This window comes from Carettochelys insculpta, chromosome 3 (genome assembly GCF_033958435.1).
Source record: "Carettochelys insculpta isolate YL-2023 chromosome 3, ASM3395843v1, whole genome shotgun sequence".
Classification (NCBI taxonomy): Eukaryota; Metazoa; Chordata; order Testudines; family Carettochelyidae; genus Carettochelys; species Carettochelys insculpta.
Window position 1 is genome coordinate 114787793 of NC_134139.1, and position 23311 is coordinate 114811103.

Consider the following 23311-nt stretch of genomic DNA (forward strand, 5'->3'; position numbering starts at 1 on the left):
TTTGTTGAAAGACCCACACAGATATGGTTGGACTTGTGGGGAAGAGATGTGAAGGTATTTTGTGTATGGATGTCCTGTGTCTTGCCTCTAAGCTAGGGTGCACATTCAGGCACCTCTCCCTCTTAGGACTTCCAGTCAGCAACGTCAAGCCCCATTACTTTTGCCCAGTGTGGAATTTATGATCATCATCTTCTGAGCAATGCAAATATGCACGTAGCATTCCCACCTCCTCTTGTAAGTCATAATTAGCTGCACCAGTGGGTCTCACCCAGTGGTATGTGTACCCATGGGTGTATATGCTCTATGGTTAAGGCGTACATGCACAATATTTTCAGGGACACAATTTTTATAACAAAACCTGGATGATCTTTAAATGCAAGCACAGTCTTTATTTAAATATAAACCCACAATGACTGGCACAGGTCTGTCATGAACAGACAAACCAAAATAAAAAAAACCCTCAAATGAACAAAATCATTGTGTATTCTGATACTTCTGATTCATTCTTTCCCAGGCTGGAGCGACATCAAAGATTCAAGAAGATGACACAAGAGATGGTAATCTATTTAATAGCCATTGTGAGATTAAACAATTTAAACCATTTGCAAATGTTGCTTTTTTATTTTAGCTACATAAGAACAAATAGACTATTGAGACTATGCACAGAAAAGACAGAAGTAGAATGACTGTTGAGAAGGGAAGAACCCAGAAATTATCTGCTCAGGGATAGAGCTGAATAAGCTGAAGAACAGGGAACAAAAACTTCAAAAGGTTCCAAACTTTCGGACTCTTCTATCTCTGAATATAATCAACACTCCCTTCGTAGGTGCATCCCAATACACTTTGCATCATTTGTTCATTTTGGATGGGAAACCAGAGTTGATGTAATGGAGAAAAATAATTTGAAAAATTAACCAGGAATTATATTTAAGGTGGTATCTGTGCTGTGTGCAACTGTCTACCACAATCATTGATCAGAATGGATTTGTTTGAGTTAGTGTAAATACAGCGCAACAGACAACAATTAAAAAAAATCACAAACATTCTTTAGCATGTTCCTGGTTGTGATTTGTAGATTACTTGCTTTTGGATGGACTGCCATAGAAAACAGCATGAAAACCCTAATCAGTAGCTGCAAGTTTATATCATCCTGATACAGCTGTGTTGCATAGTCCTGCCCAGCCCGCTACAGTCTCTGCCAGGGCTAGGAACCTGTGAAAAGCAGAACATTTGTAAAGTCTATTGAAAGACATTGTAAATCCAGCAGTCTCTAGAGGTCAAGTGTCACTGCTCTTTCCTTCGGTCTCTGGATTTTCCAGCATGGCTTCAGATGATGATATTTTTCCACCCTCTGATTCTTCATCTAAAGAGACATAGGTACATGATAAAACACCCAGGACGTACATTCTCATGCAAGGAGTTGTCTATTTAATCAAACATCGATATTTACTATTCACTGCTAGTACTGATTAGCTCTTAACTTCCAGAGAGACAGATGTTTTAGCAAAACCACTAGACAGATGGAGTAGGTAGCTTAGGACATGTAGCTTACAGTTACCCAAACTGGGGGCTGTGAAGAAATTCCTGGGGGGGGTCGTGAAGTGACCCAGCCCCCCATCACTCCCCCCACCCCAAGAAAGAGCCAGCCTTTGCATCCAGATCTCAGCCCCTGCCATTTTATGGTGGGAGACCCAGTGCAGCCACTATAAAAAGCAGGCAGCCTGCGAAGTTCCACGTGGAGCTAGCTGCTTCTTGCAAAGGTGAGTGAAAGTGGGTTGTGGCGGGAGGAGGAGGATGGGGTTAGATAGGGGGCTGGGGGTGTCTGGCTCAGGGGAGGAGGATGGGGATGGAGTAAGAGGGGGTAGCTGGTGGTGCCTCACTTTGGAGGAGGGGAGGGGCTCAGACAGGCAGCTCATAGCTCGTGGGGCTTGGGCGGCTGGCTTGAGTGGCTGGCTCTTGCAGCGGGGAGCCCTAGAGGCAGGAGGCCCCAGCAGCGGGGCCCCGGCGGTGGGCAGCTCTGGCAGCGCAAGCCTTGGGTGGGTGGATGGGTGGCTAGTGCAGGCAGCTGTGGCAACTAGCACGGGGTTCAAGCAGCTGGTCAGCTGGGGCTGCACCACGCACACCCAAGGGGCCAAGAAAAACTACTTGTGCTTATTTTTAATTTTAAATAAAATGTTTATATCATGTTTTGGTGTTTATTTTAAGTTACAAATTAATTTTTCTGTTAAAAGAGTGGGTTGCATGATGGTAAAGAAGAAGTGGGGGGTGTGAGGGTTTCTCAAAAATCAAAAGGGGGGCATCATGCTGAAAAGTTTGGGAGCCCCTGCCTTAGGCAGACATGACTTGCATCTCATTTTCCAACAGCCGTTCCCTACTGATGCTAGGTTGCTTGCTTATGATCAATGGGTATTTGTTGTAAGATTCAAATTGGAGATAATTTTTTTGATTTTTCTCTCATTTCTTTCCAAAGATAGGAATGAATTTCACATCTCTGAGCGTTGCTTGGCTGCAGGTAGAGAAAATGACAATGGATGGGGGTGGTAGTTATGATATGCTTCACTATTCCTAGCCTTTAAAAGCCTAATGGAAATCACTCTGCAATTGCAAAACGAAGATTGTCTTTCTAATTTAGAAAGTTCTCTCCTTTAGGGACAGGGTAGGCGTGATTATGTGAATATAAGAAAACCAGGGCAGGCCCAAAAGATCATTAAAAGAGAATTGCATTATATGTACGGTTAACTTTTTTCTACTGACTAAATGAACAAGTAAATATCAGCTGCCCTCTGGTTTGGTGGTTTGTTTTCATTCCTGATCAGCAACACTTTCTAAAACAGTTTTATCCTTTCCCTATTGTCTTCAAGCTAGCTGTAGCATAACTATGGATGTCAATGGGATTTGCACACCCAAATCTAGGCCAGACTATGACTTTTAGGGATCTGATCAGGCCAGGTACCTTGGATTTATGTATAAGCTGCGTCTTCACGTAAGCGCCCTTTCGAAAGGGCAAAAATCGAAGTTCAGCTTTTGAAAAAGCGGCCATCGAAAGAGAGCCCCCGCCGCCATTTTTCAGATCGGCGTTCCGATCCGCTCTTTCGAAGTGCCGCCCTGGTCTTTCGAAAGAGAGTGTCCACACGGCTCCAAGCCCTCTTTCGGAAGCAGGGAGGCAGGAAACGCCGCGAACGGGGTCCCATGGCCGACAAGCCCTTCCAGGGCCACAGCCAGCCGCCTCCTTTAAAGGGCCCCTCCCTCCCCTCTGCACGAGCTGAGTGCTGCCCAGCCTGTTCCTGCCCGGCAGAGCCCACTCACTCGTGCCCATGGAAGCCCAGCGACACCTCCTGCAGGCAGACGCCCTCATTATGGACGCCCTGCTGGCAGTGCTGTGCTCCCTCACCGCAGCTGCACCCCAGCTCATCGGGTGGCTGCAAGGTCCCCCTGGGGCTGTGGGGCTTCCCCCCCCCCCGCGCCACTGCCAGGCCCCGATGCCTCTGGACCCACCCCAGCAGTACCGACTGGTGGGAGCGCGAGGTGTTACGGGAGTGGGGCGAGGAAAGGTGGCTGCGGAACTCCCGCGTGTCGAGGCAGAGCTTCGACGAGATCTGCCACTGGCTCGCCCCCGCACTCCGGCACCAGGACACCTGCATGTGGGCAGCCCTCCCCCTGGAGAAACGGGTCGCTATCACCATCTGGAAGCTGGCCACCCCGGACTCCTACCGCTCTGTGGGACAGCAGTTCAGGGTGGGCAAGGCTACCGTTGGGGCTGTGCTTATGGAGGTAAGGTGGGGCCGGGGGTGGGAGGGGCTGGGGCAAGGGGAACCCTCCCCTGCAAGGGGCCGGATGGGAGGGGGGCAGGAGCTGCATGGGCCAGGGGCTGGACGGGCGGGGGGCAGAATGGGCCTGAGGCGAGGGGAGACGGCCGCCACACCTGCACTAGAGGATGTGTCCCCCTTCCCCCTCTGCAGGTCGTCCGGGACATCAACGCCATGCTGCTCCATAGGGTTGTCCGCTTGGGGAATGTGGACTACACGGTCGCTGGCTTCCAGGACCTGGGCTTCCCGAAGTGCATCAGCACTTTGGACAGCACACATCCCCATCCGCACCCCGCCACACAGCGCCGGCCAGTACATCAACCAGAAGGGCTACCATTCAGTGGTGCTCCAGGTGCTGGTGGACGTGAGGGGACAGTTCACCGACCTCTGCGTGGGCTGGGCCAGCCACACCCACGATGCCCAGGTCTTCTGGAACTCTGGCCTCTGCCGCCGCATGGGGGCTGGCACATTTGTCCCCCAGAGGGAGATCCCAGTGGCTGAGGACGTCACCATGCCGCTCTGCATGGTGGCAGGTGCGGCATACCCCCTGCAGCTGTGGCTCATGAGGCCCTACATGGGACACCTCGACCCCACCCGGGAGGCGTTCAATGAGCACCTCAACCATGCCCACAACCATGCCTCCACCGCAAAGGGGCGGTGGAGGTGCCTCCTCACACGCCTGGAGGTCGGGGTCCCCAATGTGCCCCAGGTGGTGGGCGCCTGTTGCGTACTCCACAGCGCTGTGGAGGGAAAGGGGGCCGCCTATGTCCCTTGGGGGGGCCCTCCGGATGGCGCTCTCTATGAGCAGCTGAGCACCGCCCCCATCCGCCAGGACGGTCACCGCATCCATGAGGCCTTCAGGCAGGCTTTTGCTGACGGCCACCTCTGACCCGCATGCACGCCCACATCCCACGCACATCTGTCACCCACCATCCCTGCCACTCCCATCCCCACCCCCACCAGCACCGCACATCCACCACCCACCATCCACCAAGGAGCACAGCATGGGGTGGTGAACAATAAACAAACTTTATGTCAAACTGGTGTTGGTAAATATGCACAGGGGGAACCTAACTTGGAGGGGGGCATCCAACCTGGAGGAGTGAGGGGGAGGCATGTAACCTGGAGGGGGGAGGGGGCATGTAACCTGGAGGGGGGATGTAACTTGGAGGGGGGAGGGAGGCACTCATTCTGGGGCAGGGGTGGTGGGCCGCAAGCCCTGTCAGACCCTGGAGCCCCTGCTTCCCCGGGTGTGGGGTCCCTGGTGGGCAGGGGAAGGTGCTGGTAGCACCGGGAAGTAGCGGTGGGGGGTGAGCTGGTGGCGGCGGCGGGGGCAGGCTCGGCGGGGGCAGGCTCGGGGGGGTCGGTGGGGACAGGGCCAGCAGGGGGAGTCGCCCGGGAGGCCAGGAGGCAGGTCATAGTGGCTGTGTGCTCCTGGACAGCCTGGCCAATGCCCTGGAGAGTGTCCAGCATCCTGTCCCAGGCTGCCCTCCGCCACTCCATGTCGGCCCTGGCTAGGTGCAGGTGCTCCTCAGCCACCTTGGTCTGACGCTGGGTGGCTGCATCTTCCCCGGCCCTCCGGGGGGCCCTCCAGCCACGGCCCCGATGGCGCCCTGCCTGGGGTGGCGTCCGGACGGCTGCAGCTGGTGGGATCTCCGGTACGAGGGACGGTGCAGGGCTCTCCCGGCCCCTGGATGGTGTGGCTGTGTGGACAGGAGGACAGCATGTCAGCATTGTGCCCCAAACAGAGGGGACCCGGCTGTGGTGTACCTGCCCGAGCCCACCCCACAGGGCCCCCACCCCCACAAGGGACACTGACCCCCCAGGGAGCACTGACCCACCCCCCACCATCCCCTGAGACCAGGCCTCCCAGCCTGGGTGTGATTCCAGGGGTCTCTCCCACAGGTGGCCCTTCCCAGCCTGCAGTATGTGGGCCCTGGGCGCCGTCGGGCACCGACCAGCCACCACCCCTGCGCGGCTTACAGCGCTGTCCACTGAGGGCGGGTGCTGGGTGTGGCTGAAGTGCCACCGCAGGGTGCTGCATCCCATGTGGTGGATGGCGTGTGTAGGGCCCAGGGACCACCGGTCCCACGTGCGGGTGCCCAGCTGTTGCGTCGCCCCCACCCTTGGAATAGGTGTGTGCCCCTCCCTGTACGCACCAGAAGGTCCCCCGGCGACGTCCGGAGATGTCTGGCCCTCGGTCGCCCGGCTGGAGGAGCGGGAGGGGATGAGGATGGTCAGCTCCCCGTCCTCACTTGACCACTCAGTGGTCCTCTCACCCTCCAGGGTCCCCGATCTGGGCTGCTCCTCCACCTCCGCTGGCTGCAGCTCCTCCCCGGAGGCATCCAGGAAGGCCGTGGCAGGTGAACTCTCCTGGGGCCCCAGGATGCTCCGGAGCTCCCGGTAGAAGGGGCAGGTCGCTGGACCTGCCCCGAAGTGTCCGGCCTGGTCCCTGGACCAGGCATATCCCTGCTGGAGCTCTTTTACTTTGGAGCGTACCTGGTCTGGAGTACGCTCTGGGTGGCCCTGGTGCAGAGGCCTGTTGCCAGGCAGCCAAAGGCTGCGGCATTGCACTGCTTGACGCCCATGTGGTGCAGGACTTCCTCGTCCTGCCAGAGGCTGAGGAGGTCCAGGAGCTCCTGCTCTGTCCAGGAGGGGGCTCATATTTTTTCACCCCCTGGGAGCCCTGGGAGGCTGGAGAGGGCACGGAGGGGGGGCCGTGGGGCTCGCTGGGGGGGGCTGGCTGCTGGCCATGGCTGGAGCGTGTGGCTGGAGCTCATGCACAGGCTGCTCCTAGCACGCTCTCAGCTTCCTGCCAGGGGTTTTCTGTGTGCATGCGGCTTTAAAGCAGCTGAATGCAGGGACCATAGAGTCCCACTGCTGCCGGCTGGAGGGGCCCCGCGCTCCAGCTGATCAGTGCCATGGCAGACCTGTATTTCGAAAGAGTGGGCTGTGGAGCGTCTACATGTGTACTCTTTCGATTTATTATTTTGAAAGGGAGTGATCTTCCTGATACAGGATCGGGGTTCGGATTTCAATTTCTGAGCCCCGTTCTTTCGATTTTCTTTCAAAAGACGGGATTGTGCATGTAGACCCTCCTCCCGCTCTTTTGAAAAAGGGCCTTTTTTTTGAAGTTTTTTGCACATGCAGACCCACCTATATAGTGTTTGGCTGTGGAGCTCTCTGAGTCTTACATAGTTTAACTGTTAGATCAAAAGATTCAATTTTCAGCAAGCAGCCTTGGAACCATGCCCTTAAAACTACTATTAGCAAGAAGAAGAACTGCATCTCTTATGTCCACCAGAGTGAAAACAGGCAACTAAGCATCATTCCAGAGCCAGCACTCTCTAGCATGACAACCTTGCAGAATGGAGCTTGTGATCCACTGCTGGAAGTGCTGAGCAGTGTGCCCTGTAAATTGAGTGCTAGGGCAGCTGCCCGGGAGAGATTCAAATGCTGCTCGGCTGTTCAGCAGCTTTGCCCAAACCTCCCACAGCGGGCAGCATGTGTTTCTACTGGTGGTGCACATCTGCACATGCCTTGGTGCACATAAAATTTATCTGCACACACAGGGAAAAAATTAGAGGCGACATTGGTGTTGAGGCCTCTCAAAACCCAAGGAAGTGGAAAGCAGCACCTTCATGACTTACTCAGCAACCTGACTAATGGTCACAGTCAGCTGCAATGTGCTGTCTCTAATTCTAGAGAACTGCATCTGATGAAGTGGGTCTTTGCCCATGAAAGCTTATGCTCCAAAATATCTGTTAGTCTATGAGGTGCTGCAGGACTTCTTGTTGTTCTCGAAGATACAGACTAATAGGGCCACCTCTCTGATACTAATTCTAGGGTGACTGGTGACAAGTAATTTATCCTCTGTTCTTACTCCTTCTAAGAGAGTTGACTGAGATAGAAGCTGTACTGAAGCTGTCTGCCTATAGAAAGGAACTTAACTGAACCGACAACTAGATGGCTCTTCTACAGGAGAAACCTGGTAGTTAAGTTGATGTGATCTTTACGGCACACAGGGCTATACCACAGACCAATGTATGTAGCTCTCGTCCTTTGCTCCATAATAAAGGGCATCTGCAGATCCCATTCTTGGATTTTTACCAGTATCACAGCAGTTGACAGCTTCCTGAAGATAATGTAAAACTTATTGCCCACAAGCTTTAAGTAAGGACAAACCAATTTGGATAATGTGTCCAAGATCATCACCCACATACAAACCCAAACAGTATTTCTTTTCAGGTATGAAAAATGTGAAAATGAAATCATTCCACTCTGCAGTATTCCCTCTATTTTTTTCCCTACTTATGGGAAAAACACATTTTGTTATGTGCACCAAGGTATGTGCAGATCTGCGGCACCAGTCGAAACACGTGCTGCTGGCTGCGGGTAGTTGGGGGCACTCTGCTAATCAGCTGGGCAGCACCTGAATCTCTCCTGGGCATCTGCCGAAGCACTTGGCTTACAGGGAACACCGCTGCTCTGCATTTTCTCTGCCTACCTGGTAAAGAAGCTCTTCCTGATATATTTCTGGTTCAACTGCATGGAAGAAAGGTCAGAACCCTCATAAGCAAACCCTTTCCTTGTTAAATGTCCAGCTCTGTTTTATAGACACATAAGCTACGTCTACATGTGCAGCCAACATCGAAATAGCTTATTTCGATGTTGCAACATCGAAATAGTCTATTTCGATGAATAACGTCTACACATCCTCCAGGGCCAGCAACGTCGATGTTCAACTTCGACGTTGCTCAGCCCAACATCGAAATAGGCGCAGCGAGGGAACGTCTACACGTCAAAGTAGCACACATCGAAATAGGGATGCCAGGCACAGCTGCAGACAGGGTCACAGGGCGGACTCAACAGCAAGCCGCTCCCTTAAAGGGCCCCTCCCAGACACAGTTGCACTAAACAACACAAGATACACAGAGCTGACAACTGGTTGCAGACCCTGTGCCTGCAGCATAGATCCCCAGCTGCCGCAGAAGCAGCCAGAAGCCCTGGGCTAAGGGCTGCTGCCCACGGTGACCATAGAGCCCCGCAGGGGCTGGAGAGAGAGCATCTCTCAACCCCCCAGCTGATGGCCGCCATGGAGGACCCAGCAATTTCGACGATGCGGGACGCGGATCGTCTACACGGTCCCTACTTCGACGTTGAACGTCGAAGTAGGGCGCTATTCCTATCTCCTCATGAGGTTAGCGACTTCGACGTCTCGCCGCCTAACGTTGAAGTTAACTTCGAAATAGCGCCCGACGCGTGTAGACGTGACGGGCGCTATTTCGAAGTTGGTGCCGCTACTTCGAAGTAGCGTGCACGTGTAGACGCAGCTATAAGGTGCAGATGAAGATCTAAACTTTGGGTTACTCAACTCTCCAAACTTTCTGGCCATTGTCTGGGTCATTGCCTTGTCATTGGTTTACTTTCCAACAGTGTATATGGGCTATAACTTTTTGCATACATTTTGATACCACAAGAATTTTCAATGAGTTTCTGTGGCATTTATTAGAGTGATACAGAACAATTCTCTAGCTAGCATCACGGAAACCCTTTGAGAACTCCCTGTCCATACAGCACTCGGAGCTATTCCTAAAGTTAGACCCACATTGACCTTGATCCTGTGCAAGCTTCCTGTTATCTCATTTTCACCATTGAAAATTACTGTTCTCAATAACAGAGGATTTAAAAACCACCCTTTTCAGTAAGAGCATTGGTTCACATACACAACAGTGTCAAGAGCAATTGATACGTCATTGTTCATCAAATCTCTGCAGCAGATTACATACCAGTACTCATGTAAAAGCAGCAGCACATTTTCTTGGAGCTACTCTCTCTCTCTTTTATTTCTTCTTAATAATAGATTGGATGAGCTCTTAGAGTGGATGATCATGCTGCCCTGGAGGGCTAAATACTTATATTATTTTGTGTAATGCCTTGGTGTTTCTTTTACTAATACTTTTACTCTTTCATCTTCACTTTTATGTGGCAAAAGAGTAAGGGGAGAGGTTCTATGCTGTAAGAAGCACATTTTTTCAACTAAGCTTTCCAGAGGCAAAAATGAAGCAAATAGATGGAATCTTTCTCGGTCTCCAGTTGTTTTGTTTACTCTGTTTTATTCAGGTTAGTTGCGTGTCTGTCCCTTAAGGCTATTATGCTGAACTATGTAAAGCTTAATATGATTTTTTAAACCAATGAATATTTCATTGGGCTTGGCTAATGTAGTGTTTCCACCTCCACAGCTCCAGCTGCGAATAACAACCGAAATCCACGTTACTCTTGGCTACATCCCATTCAGTAACGGAAATGGCAGCTCCCTGGTGGTAGAGTGGTAAAAAAGTGGGTAAATGAAACCAAAATAAACTCTATATTCCCCATAAGAGAAGTTGGTAATCTCTATTTACCCTGCATTTCCCCTTGTTACACTACTGCAGCTCCTCTTTCCTCTGTCATGAGCTCAGAGCAGAAAGCTTTATTACCTGTAAAATAAAATTTTACACACTCCCCAACATAAATAATTCTCATTATAATAAATATCCGGAATGTGGTGGAGTGGAATGTTAGGGTATGTCTACACTGCAATTACAAACTCATGGCTGGCCCATGCCAGCTGACTGAGGCTCAGATTCAGAGGCTGTTTAATTGCAGTGTAGACAGAGGTGCTTATGCTGGAGTCTGAGCTCTAGGATCCTGCAAGGCAGGAAGGTCCCAGAGCCTGGACTGCAGCCTGAGCCTGAACTTTTACGCTATGTCTACACTAAACAGTGTTGTTGACAAAACCAGCAGAGCATACGCATTCCTATGGCATTCTCTCAACAGTAATAGGCACTTCTGTCTGCAGGTTGCTGCCATTCCCCCATGAGGCAAAACGCTTTTGTCGACAGAAAGCCGGTCTGAATGTTCTGGGGGTCTACCGGTTGACAGACAGGGCTTCCAGGACACCGGGCAGCCCTGTCTTGCTGTGCTTCCTGTTCTCATTGAAGGGTAGTTTTTCCATTGACCTTAGGGCTTGATTCAATTCCCCTTACCTGCTTTCACTGATGTCAAACTCTCAGGGCTCCCAGCACTAAGGACTCCACTGTCCTCCCCCACACCTAGGGCAATGGACCATCTCTACTGTCTTTACCATCTAGGTGAAGCAATCTCTTGATAACTCAAGAATGATGGGTGAGGTCCCAGAGTAGTGCAGACAGGCAAACATAACACCCATCTTTAAAAAGGGCAATGGCAGACCAGTGAGCCTAGAAAAATACTAAAACAAATTATTATAATCAGTTTCTCAGGCTCTAGAGGACAGCAGGGCCATAAGGAACAGTTCCCTTTACTTCACAATGCTCTGCCCTTTAACTTCTGCACTTCTGTTCTCCACACACATGCACCCTAAATTTCTGATTCTTTTCCCCACTTCTAGTTTCAAGCAAGCAGGCATCAAATTGATACCTTTTTGCGCCTCTTCTCACAGGCTCTATCCTCCTGTGAGAACTGATGTTTATTACTTTCTCAAAAGTTCTCTGTGATCCTGCAGTGAGTTGTGAATATCAGTTACAGACGCGTGAGAGATACATGGAACAGCAGATAGGATTACCATGGAAAATAAATAATAGGGACAGCTTCTCTCTTTGAGAGCACCAAGGTCCCAGAACCTAGTCAAAGCTTCCTGGCTAAGAATCCTCTTGGTTTGAGCAAACTCTTAGCTGTGGTAAAGCTTGGAGAGTTGTCTCCTCATTAACCCTTCTCCATCCAGGCAGTCGGACAAGGCAGAACACAGCTCTCCTCCACAAATTCACAGCTGGCATATGGTCTCCTGGGGTGCCTGACGGTTCTAGTAAGTTACGGACATCCCTAGTTGGCTCTAATTTATGCTTGATTGGAGCCAAAGCTGCAGGGACTAGGGAATTGGGTGTTGTAAGCGGCTTTGTGACACCTCCTGCCCTTCTGTCATGAGTAGATCCCCAGTGCTGAAGAGAATCTGATGGATAAGGTGAGTGACTAACAATATGACAGTGGCACAACAACGTTGTGGTGCTGGTGGTGGTATTTGTTGTTGCTACTGCATGGGTTTGGAATTCATTTCATAGCCTCAGCAGAAGGGTGGGTATGGCAAGCTTAACTGAAACCTGGTGTAAAATTAAACTTTCCCAATTAATGGGCACAGTTAGTGGCCACTTTGGAAAACAGATGCAGGTTTAGTTCTAGCTGGACAAGAAATGCTACCATTGCCCTTGACATCAGAACTGAGAGAAGTGATGTAAGTCTTAGGAGAAAATGGAGGCTACCTGCCTGAAACACTACATTCTCACTATTTCTAGGTATTACCTTTTGACACAGAAAGTTCAGCTAGCTTGTCTTGTAGGTCTGAAGTCCCTGCCCCAGCTCCTGAAGGTGAACCCAGAATATCTGGTAAGGCATTTCGTCGGCCTGCTCTTCCCGATGCTGCAAAATCTGTGACCACAGGCTCCACATCAGTCATTTCTGACTTCTTTCTTCATAGCAACATCTGCAGGTAGAACACACACCAAAGAAAAGCTGTCTGTCATGAAACACGCAGTAATTCCATTCCTTAACAATGGAAGGTAGTCTCCTTCTAAACAATCAAATGCCATTGGCTTGTGAGACGTGACCAACTAGTGCTTTCTTAATAAATGTCATATACTTCAATACCCTGCTGCCACAACTTCATCTGTATTCATTGTTCATTTCCTTCTGTTCCAATTTGTACTTTACCAGTACCGACAAGCACAATGGATAACTCTCAGTACAAACAAGGTATGTATACATAGAGGCAGACTTTCTATGAACCTCTTGTAATGGGCTTTCTTTTTTTTTTGGTTTGGAGGGGTTTTTTTTGTTTTGTTTTTCTTTTTTGTGTTTGGGGTTTTTTGTGTCCTGATCCCTTTTCTATTTTCTGTTCATATGTGGTTTTACTAGCCAGTCACCTGGAAGGGAACTGAAACTCTGCCTTCCTGTGTTATCTCTGAGAAACAGTCGGTGGATTTTATTATTATCGTTGTCCTTAGTTAGGCTGAAACAAAATCCTTTCACAATTGAAGCAGGGTGCACAGAAAGGACTCTGTGCTTCAGTTCGGACAAAGAACTAAACATAAAACCTCAGAATTCCACAAACGTCCTTTATCCTGCAAGTACAGGTGCTATTACTTTGCCCTGTTCGAATAGAAATACATTTAGTTAGGTTTAAATAAGACATGCGGTCTCTTACAAACAGGGTGGATTGATTTCAATCAAGCCAATATAAATCATTGATTTAAAGAACAGTTTAAATCACAAAACAAAACAAAAAACCAAATCAAATAAAAAATATTGATTTAAATCAAGTTACCAGAAAAGCTAAGACTGAATGTGCTGAGAGTGCACATAATTTTGGAGCAAGCCCTGTTGAACTCACTGGCAATTCTACATTTATTTGGGTTTTTTCTTTGTTTTTGTTGTTGTTGTTTTTGGAGTGTGTGTGGTTGGAACAGTGGATTTATGTTTAAATAAAATAGGGAGTAGATTTCTGGTATCACCACTATGGTCTGTAGCCATCATGTTCAAAATAAAGGCATGTACTGTGTAACATAAAATGAGAAAATGACTGTGACAACTCTAGATTTCTCTTACTGCAGCTTTCTGTATTGTATACTTGAGTGATAGAGTCTAAAGCCAGCCATCTAATTGAACAAGCCTTAAGCACTGGTTAAACTAAGTTTTGTTTGTTTTTGTTCTAGCTACATCCAGCACAGGAAACAGCTTGAGAGTTTACTTGCCAGATCACACAAACTAAAAGGTATAGAGAGAGTCTTGAAGAATCCTTTGCAAAGTGAATTATTTAAGTTAACAACCAGCTGATCCACTCAGCCATATCCACATCTTCATCCACACCATTTTCTCCCAATGAGCAGTTTTCCTTACGCTGCTTCATTCTTTCAACAAAGCCTTACATCACCTTGCACTGCCTACACTTGACATCTTTTCCTTTTTCACACAGGGAATGAATTTCTTCAAAATAGTTTCTAAAAGGGTCTCTCTTATGCCCAGAAGCCTTGAAAGATGTTCAGGGGCAAAAGTATGGGGGAATATAGGAAGCGGTGTGTGTGCTGAATAATATTTTCCCTTTTTCTTTCTTGTCCACTCTACTGTTCCTCTCAATGCTCCTTCTGTCCTTTCCTATATATTGTGTCTCTGTCTTTCGGGCTCTGTCTAGACTAGAGAGATTTGTTGGCAGAGTTTTTTGTCAGAAGATATCTTCTGGCAAAACTTCTGCCAACAGATCATGTCCAGACTGCCAAAGCAGATTGAAAGAGCGATCCACTCTGTCGACAAGAGAGCAGCTAGATTGTCCAGCCACTCTATTGGCAAAACAGCCAACCAGAAGCACAGAGGACAGGGTTGCTCAGTGTCCCAGAGCCTTTCTTTCAACAGAATGCTCCCTGGAATGTCCAGACTGATTTTTTGTCAACAGGTCTCCGTCGACAGAGGTGTTCTTCCTTGTGGTGAGTGAGGTACTGCTGTTGATAAAAGTGCTGCATTCTGTCGACTCACTGTCAACAGAATGCCCTTGGGAATCTGGATGCTCTGTGGGTTGTCGACAAAATGGCCATTTTGTCGACAAAACCCTCTAATCTAGACATAGCCTAAGACAGCGTCTTAACCAACTCCCCTGCAGTGCTTGGCTAAGGTCCATCACCACACAAGCACAGAACCAAAAGAATCCTATCCAGCCCGTGTCTTTCTTTCAACATGTTACTTTTTAGTCTGTTGAAAAACAGAAATTGGAAACCCAGAACTTTTAAAAAGCAAGAGCTAGTAGTTAGGCTAGACAGAGGAGAGCCATTAATTCATTTTTATGAGACTATAAATGTATGTTTAGTATATATGTGATCAGATTTAATTGTACCAGCTATTTTTAAATAAGAAATTTAGTATTATAGTGACGATTTTAAAAAAAATCAAAATATCCAATTTAAATAAAAAGTCTGATATTTTTATTTTTACATAAAGGCTTTTATCCACTCTTTATACAAATAATGTCCTTGTTTAAACTGGTAGTATCACTATTGCCCTATGCACTAGAAGCCTGCTTCAAAGCCCAGTGAAGTCAGTGGAAAGACTCTCACTGACTGCAGTGGCTTTTGGATCTGGCCTTAGGGAACTGAGAAAAGTTATTTGCATGCAAAGGTGTTTGCAGGCTCTGGCATACCAGCTGAAGACCAAGTGTCTGGCCCTAAAGGGGAGGGACAGGCTGGGCCAGGAGAATAGTGTTACAAAGCATAAAGTGTAACAACTACAAATAAAATTAGTAACTGACATTAAGAGCAACAAAACAATTTGTACCTAGTGCAAATAATTTGTGGTAACAGTATGAACAATTTCTGTTGATCAGATACTAATTGCTCCATTTAAAGAAATATTTACTTCCATTTGGGCAGCTAGAGTGTCTTTTTTTAAATCAATATATACAATATTTTAAATGGGCAGGAGAGAGAAGGCATCCTCTGGATGGAAGACAAGGAATTCTGGGGTTCTTAGCCTGATTCTGACATTCTTCTTAACAACTGTCCCTATTTAGAAGAGATTCTTTTCAAAAGGCAATATAAACCATGTTACTACTCTGTTTTTCCTGTCTAGGCTGCAGCCCATAACATGTTTAGTTTCTATAGTTGTTTTTCATTTGAGAAACATACAGCATTTTACAGTCAGTAGTACTGTAAGCCTCAGAACAGCCCTGTGTGGTAGGTCAGAGTTAGCATCTCCATTTTCCAGATGGGAAACTGAGGCAAGTACCGATTGAATATGATTTGCTCAAGGTCACACAAAATGGCTGTGGCAGAGTCAGAAATAGAACCTCTCACCGAAGACCTAGTCTTGGTGGTTCAAACACAGAGATGGTTCTTCCTCCCTTCTTGTAAACTCCTTGCAGTTGTTGAGCTGCAATTTCAAGCATAAATATTCTAAGTTCATCTTTGCTTAGTGTGTAATACAGGGAAGTAGCTAATGGTGAACCCTCCTACCAATAGTGACAAGTTTGAGCAAACTATTTTGCAGGACATGAATGTGTAAGTGAATCACTCTAAATAAGTGCAGCAACTGTATGTGCAGGCTTGGTGGGCTAGTTGAACTTCCTGCCTTGACTGCAAATGGTCACAGTTTCAAATCCTGGCCAATCTCACCCGGATCTGATTTACATAAATATAAACTGATATAATTATCTATTATGCTGCCCTGACAAGGAATGCTGAAAGAAGAGATTACATATATGGCATACATCCAGTATATATTGTAGAGCGTTTGTCTAGCTGTCGTTCAAGAACGCGTCCTAAGCAGTAAGAGCTAGAACCACCAAATGCAATAAACAGCGTCCTCTTATCATAACTTAAAGCAAGGTAAGGACTTGGTTGTGCCAGGAAAACGGGCTGTGCCTGGAATGGGATTGCTTCTCAGAAAACCAAACAGAAAAGAGACACTGAGACAAAATGTTATTGGAAATCAAATTGACTCTTGCCCTTTTTTTGTTAAAACATTATGACTAAGAGTTTATAGGATTCAAGTAAAAAACTTGATAGAAATCCCCTTGAAAAACATTTACTAAAAATATTAGATTGAAAAAAATTAACAATCCCCTTTTAAAGAAATTCAAAATAAAAATTAACTTCATAAAAATAACACTATATTTTTGAAAAAATCCAATAATTTAAGTCAAGCATGTACATTTTCCTTTTACTTAAAAAACCCAAAGGACTCAGGCAATGCTGGATACATCTTCTAGTCATAAATACTTGTCTGTTTTTATTTACTTACTAGAGAAGTTCTGCAGTTACCGCTCATGTGCTCAGTCTCCTCATGACAGCAAGGAAAGTAAGGCTGTAAATCAGATTTTAAAACAGAGAAGAGCGTGTCTGTAGTAAGTGTCTTCCTTAGCTCTTAAATGTTTAAATTTTGTCATATGTCCTGGTGTCCCACACCCAGGGCCACAGTAGCTCCTTCCTCTTTTAATCCAGCCGGTCAGGTATTGTGATGGATCTCGCCAGCGCAGTATTGTTCCTGTCTGACTGCTGTTTTTAAAGTTAAGATGTTATAACTGTGTTGGCCCCACGATACTAGGGCAACAAGGTGTGTGAAGGTTTATCTTTTTATCGGACTAACTTCTGGTGGCGAGACAGATTTTCAGGCTGTGTAGCTTGAAAGCTTGTCTCTCTCACCAGCAGAAGCTGGTCCCATAAAAATATTACCTCAACCACCTCATCCCTCTATTTATTTAAATATGCAGTTCAAAACTGACTTCTATTTTTCCAGGACATCACAGAGGTCTTCCAGCCTGGTCTCTCTACTCTTTTCTCTGTGGTGCTGGCGCCTCCATCCTCCTATATAATTTGTGTATAGGAACCTTGCCGTCTATAGCTCCTACCATCTGAAACAAGCTTTGTATGCTATAGTCTCCTTTCATCTGCCCTTCACCTGAAAATCTCTTTTTTCCACTGCTCCATTTTTGAATCCCTGATACAATTTATCAAACTGTAATTGTATTCTGCAGCTCTGAAAAACTCTCTGAGATATGGCTTGCATCTAATTTTATTTTAGGTAAATTCAGATTTAGAAGTTCAGACTGTACTTGGCCACTGCTTTGGGCACTCCTAAGAAAAACTGAAAATACATCCCCTCAGTGTCAATCAGTCCAACAGTCTTGTTTTGCAGCCACTATTAAAGTGCAGCCTGCCAAAAATAATCGTAAATACCCCACACTACCCACAAAAGCCACTAGTTACTGCATTCCCTCCTCTGTTTTCAACACTTCTGAAAGGCCAGTAGATTTATGATATGTCAGATCACAGGGGGCCACCCAAAACAAACTGCCTGCAGTCACTTCTCTTTTAAACCAAGCACCGGACTCCTTCTCTAACTAAACTGTGATTATTTGGCATGAAGAGAGTTGTTGTGCCTCAGGTAGGCAGATTCGAAATTTTATAGGCTAAAACCAACACCATATGTCTTCCTGGAGACCAACAGGCACACATGAAAGACCCGATTCACAACAAAAAGGCACTGTATTGTATAAAAATGCCCATCTTCTCATATTGTCAGATTTATTCTCCTCTCTTTTACTGTACTCCTTTCTGTGTCTGACCTCCTCCCCTTTCTGTGGTACTCTCGCACTCCTCTATTGTTTTGTCCTATATAGGCACAGCTGGGATTGTAATCCATTGTCTGAAAAGGTTTAGTGTACTATAATGTCTCAGTTTCAGTGAATATGAGGAGGAGGAAATGGTCAATTACAGTGTCATTTGCCCATAACCCATGTAAAATGTCATTACTGTATAGATCAGACATTTAAAAGGGCATATTTTGACGACTTGGGCAAAATTGATAGGCAAACAAATAATGTAATTTTTTTTTTAATGTGAGATGTCTGACTTATTGTTACTTAGATGCAGGACTTTCTGTCAGTGGCATATTCAGCAGGCCAGTCTCCTGAGAGAAATGATTCATGGAAGCTGACAAGAGTTTATTAAAAGCAAATGCCAAAGGAAGAAACAAATTAGTTTCTTGAAAGTCAACATCACTGTCACTCTCACGATCAAGAATAAAGTGTTTCATGGTGAATGGGAGCAGTAAGTGCCCTGACCCATATTCACTGTCAGCCATGTCTCCCTCCCACTTGACCAGGAAGCAGACAAATAACTTGGTACATTTACTTCTGAAGCCTTTTTTCACCCAGCCTTTTCCTGAATTCAAGGCTTACTCACAGACACATTACTATGCTTATTCTGCTTGAGAGGACAGACCAATCCTCAGGAAATGTCGTAGTGCCTGACATTGGTATTGCTACAAGTTCCCACAAAAAAACAGAAAGGGGGAAAAACATCTCTGCTTGGTATGGTTAGACAAATCTGTCTTTTCTAAATCTTCAGACTTGTTTCTTAGGAAAATACACTATCTGTCTATCATCAAAAAGAAAATTATATTTGTTACCACTGTACTTTTTTGAGGGTCTATTTTTAAGAAGTTTTCCCGTATCAGAGAACTACATTTAAGAATATCTGGAAAAGATGATACATAAAACCTAACAGTTAATGGGTCAGAGTCATATTAAGAGTTATTCTGTATCTTGATGGACTCTCAACGCATGGTCACCATCATTTAAATCACACTTTATTCAGGAAAAGCTTACCATTGTTTTTAGTAATACTTTGTGTTCTTATCAATTTTTCTTTCAGAGATCTCTGGCTATATATATATATATATATATATATGTTGCTAATACTGCTGCTGAAGGGAAAACATTTTGAAGAGCTTGCCACTAGCATTGTATCTCCCCGATACAAGGAGTCTTGAATCAAATATTCCAGTTAGATTGTATCCTGGGAGATGTCCTCAATTCTTCCCTGTTCCTGGACACCAAATTAGTTAACACCAGCTTCAAAGAGCTCATCCACCCCATTCTCTCCACAGACATCTCCCCACCCCATGCAGAAAACCAACATCTTGGCCCTCTTCTTTAACACTTCTCTGACAATAAGCGCTCTCAACAAGGGACCATGAACTCCTTCGGTAGTAACATTCCCCAAGAACAATGACACTGCCAACTTGAAGGGTGAAACTCACAATAGCAGAGGAGAGCTCATTCTGAGTAATGGGCTAAGAACTCTGGAATTCCCGTCAGGAGGAAGGGAGAATGGCCACAGATCTCACAGCCCTAAGAAATAAATGGAAAACTTATTTCTTTATTCTAATCATCCCACCATCACACCTAGAGGAACAACAAAGAGAGGGAGATGAAGAGAAACTCATACACATTCACTGAAAGGAGAGAGGAAATTACTTTCCAGCATCCTCCTATGGAGGAGGGAGACGTTGAGCCAGGATCCAAAAAATGGGCTCTCATTAGTTCATTTTGATGAGTTACAATGAAATAAGGTGATGGGTACCTAACTGGAAGTGAGACAGATAGACACTTGATAACACTTGTCATCAGAGAATCTCCAGTGTGATTTTTCAAACAGGAATAAAACTCGCAAGGGAAGGAGAGTACTGTGTCTATTTTACAGATGGGCTAAGGGATAATGTAAGTGACTGGAACAATGTCACACAGGGGCCGTGTCTACACGTGCCCCAAACTTCAAAATGGCCACGCAAATGGCCATTTTGAAGTTTACTAATGAAGAGCTGAAATGCATATTCAGCACTTCATTAGCATGCGGGCGGCCGCGGCACTTCGAAATTGACGCGCCTCGCCGCCGCGCGTCTCGTCCAGACGGGGCTTCTTTTTGAAAGGACCCTGCCTACTTCGAAGTCCCCTTATTCCCATCAGCTCATGGGAATAAGGGGACTTCGAAGTAGGCGGAGTCCTTTTGAAAAGGAGCCCCATCTGGACGAGACGCGCGGCGGCGAGGCGCGTCAATTTCGAAGTGCCGCGGCCGCCCGCATGCTAATGAAGCGCTGAATATGCATTTCAGCTCTTCATTAGTAAACTTTAAAATGGCCATTTGCATGGCCATTTCGAAGTTTGGGGCACGTGTAGACGTAGCCAGGGAGTCAATAACCTACTTCCCTATACTACCCACTAAACAAGTCCCTTCCCAATAACTAACATGCAAAAATGACTCAGACCACAGAAAGGTTAAAGCAGAAATGAAAATAAAATCCTCTACTTGGGTTTCTCCCTCTCCCTTTAGCTGCTTAATGAATGATGACAGTCAGAGCAAGAAGCTGGTTTCTCTGACATGGCAAAGTTGTTTCCCACATCCTGAACACTGACCACATGGGCTTCTGCACTCCAGGAGTCTGAGAGAGAACACACATATGCCATTCCACACAGTGAGACCGAATCACATCCCCCTATCCTCCTTTACAATCCATTTAGAATGAAGCAGCACATATGAGCTTTTCCACAACTCTTGACATATCCCTGGTCTCACGTGGTTACACTGGATACGTATGAGCCTGGGGATAACACTTAACCTTTGTTATTTATACTCAAAAAGTTTTTCATTTCTTTGACTCCCTCTGTTTTATGAAGCTTGACATGTTGGGGTTCCTGCTTGGATCTTACATTCTGGGCCTGATGCTTACTTGCTATAACATCTGTACATTTCCAGCTACAGCGTTTCTTCTGGTGCTGCTGCAAGCTGACAGAATTCATTTCCATATAATTCTCTTAGTACTTTTAAGGTCACACTTAAAACACATAATTGCTGGTAGTCAGGTCCACTGACGGGAGCGGCAGGGGTTGTGGAGCCAAGGGTGGAGGCAAAAGAGGCAGATGCCCCAGGCCTGACATTTCAAAGGAGCTCCAGATGCTGCCACAGTAACTGTGGCAGCAGCCAGAGCTCCGGACCCCTTTGAAATACAGTAAACCCTCACTTTACGCGTCTTCACATGGCATGAAACTCGTTTTAATGCAAGTTCTGCACAATGTGAAGCTGCTGGGCTCTCAGCCTGCCTAGCTTCCTGCAGCTGCAGGCAGTTAGGCAGGCTAAGAGCCCCTTTCCCCTGCTTCCCAGAGTGCTAGGCACAGCTCTGCAAAGATAGGAGGAAGGCTTTTAGCTCACCTAGCTGCTTGCCCCTGCGGGCAGCCAAGTGGGCTAAAACCCCCTTCCCCCTGCTTCCCACAGTGGTGCAGCTTGACAGCCAGGTCAGTTCACTCCTGTTAAACCTCCCCACCCGCTCAACCTCCTCCCAAACTCCCCCAGCCCTGTGGCCACAGCTCACTCGCCCCTGTGCACCCCAGCTCACCTCCCCTAGTGGTGAGGGCTTCAGCCACACATCTGGGTTCCCCTCCAACCCCTGTGGATCTGGCTCCAAGCCCCATGCCCCACAACCCCCTGGGCCCCCTGCATGCCCAGGCCCCAAACCCTGTGTACCCAGATCCAACCACCATGCAGCCCCAGCTCAGCACGTGCAGGGCTCCAACCCCCACCCAGCACCTCATGCTGGTGCACCTCCGGTCAACCCCTCCCCTACCCAGTTCAATCCCCCTGCGGCCACAGCTCACCCCCTACCCCGTGTAGGGTTCCAGCTTCAACCCGCAGGTAGGGCTCCAGCTCCCAGCTCCCTGGTGTGCTGCATGAGGCTCCAACCCCCCACCCACCCACATTCAACCACGCTGCCCCAGTGCACCCCCCATTCAATCCCCCTGCCCAGCTCAACCCCTCCCACTATGGCCCCAGTTCACACACCCCTGTGCGTGGGGCTCTGGCTATCAGCCACCACAGGCATGTGCAGGGGCTCTAACCCCCCTGCCAACTCAACCCACCCCCACCCCAGTTCAACCTCATTCAATCCCTGCTTCACCCAGCTGACCCCCTGGCACATGCTTGGGTCCCAGCCGCCAGCGTACACAGGGCTCCAGCTGTCAGCTGCTGCAGCTGCATGAGGCTTTATCCCCCCGCCCCCCCCAGCTAACTCCACTGTCCTGGTTCAACCCCCTCTCAACCCTCCGCGGCCCCAGCTCACAGCCCCTGGCACACAGGGCTCCAGCTTCAACCTGTGCCCGGGGCTCCCTGCGTATGTGTGCCGGGCTCCAGCTCCAGCCCCCCTACCCACCACCCCCATGGCACCAGCTCCAACCCCCTGAACTCCCTGGCTCAACAACACCCTCCCATCACCCCTGCCGCCCTAGCCCACCCCAAGCTTAGCCCCCCTACACCAACCCACCCCCCCAAGTCCTCCGCAACTTACACAAAATGCAAGGCACATGAGGGTTGTGTGGAATGCAACTCTCATGTACACTGAGCGACTACCGTACTGCAGAATGCTGTGCCGCTGTTCTAAGGAGTGCCAAAAGCCCTTCTCCTTCTATCCTGGGCCCTCCTCCCACCTTGCCCCATGGCCTACACTGGTGGTCAGTGCCACAGTTGGTAGCTGTCCCGTCCTTTCAGACGGATTACAGCAGTACAACATGCCTGAGGTCTTCAGCACTTGGAAAACTCTAGCTGGCACAGAACTCTACTCTGACTTCCCACAGAACTTCCAGACAAGTCCAGCTCTCAGTCATTATCCTCAAGGAGCTGCTGAGTCTGGGCTAAGGGTATCTAAAGATATAACTCATGCTCTGGAACTAAGACTGTGGTCAATAACTTTCACACCTCTGGCACAATGGAGCTCTCTAATTTAAGGGTAAAGCTTGGATGTGCAGGAGACTGCTTCAGGCAAACCAGTCCACTGTTCTTATTCTGGCTCCATTAAAGGTCTGGCTGGCATTTTGAAATGGAAGCCCCTACCTGCAGACCAAGAATTATTCACAGCAGTTATTTAGAGACTAGTTCTGAATAATGAACACATTTGAGAAGAAAGAGAATTTGACTGTGAAGTCACAAGCTGTTCTTAGACAGTCTGAGGTGTAATTTCTCAAATGTACTGTTCATTATCAATTACTCGCTCAACTCTAAGAAGAACATGTAAAGGGCTGGCAAGCTAAAACATTTCAGGTCTTTACAGTCCAAGAACATAAGCATATGGATGACTTTTTTTTTCCAGCAGCAGTCTGCTTTCACGACATTGTATAAGTTAGT

General features: G+C 47.5%; 1 protein-coding gene across 3 annotated transcripts in view; it reads right to left on the minus strand.

The window, feature by feature from the left end:
• Nucleotides 1-433: 433 nt before the first annotated feature.
• The window catches only part of PKIB (cAMP-dependent protein kinase inhibitor beta), a 107113-nt gene continuing 84235 nt past the window's right edge, over nt 434-23311 (minus strand). Inside the window, exons 1-4 of one of the 3 annotated variants that reach the window (XM_074988793.1) lie at nt 19404-19414; nt 16602-16664; nt 12123-12303; nt 434-1363 (exon numbers count right to left, since the gene is read on the minus strand). In XM_074988793.1, coding sequence (XP_074844894.1) covers nt 1278-1363; nt 12123-12276 — 240 coding nt within the window. In that variant the 5' untranslated portion in view covers nt 12277-12303; nt 16602-16664; nt 19404-19414 and the 3' untranslated portion in view covers nt 434-1277. Of the gene's footprint in view, nt 1364-12122; nt 12304-16601; nt 16665-19403; nt 19415-23311 lie in introns of those variants that run through there. The other 2 variants (XM_074988792.1, XM_074988791.1) reach the window with 2 other exon arrangements.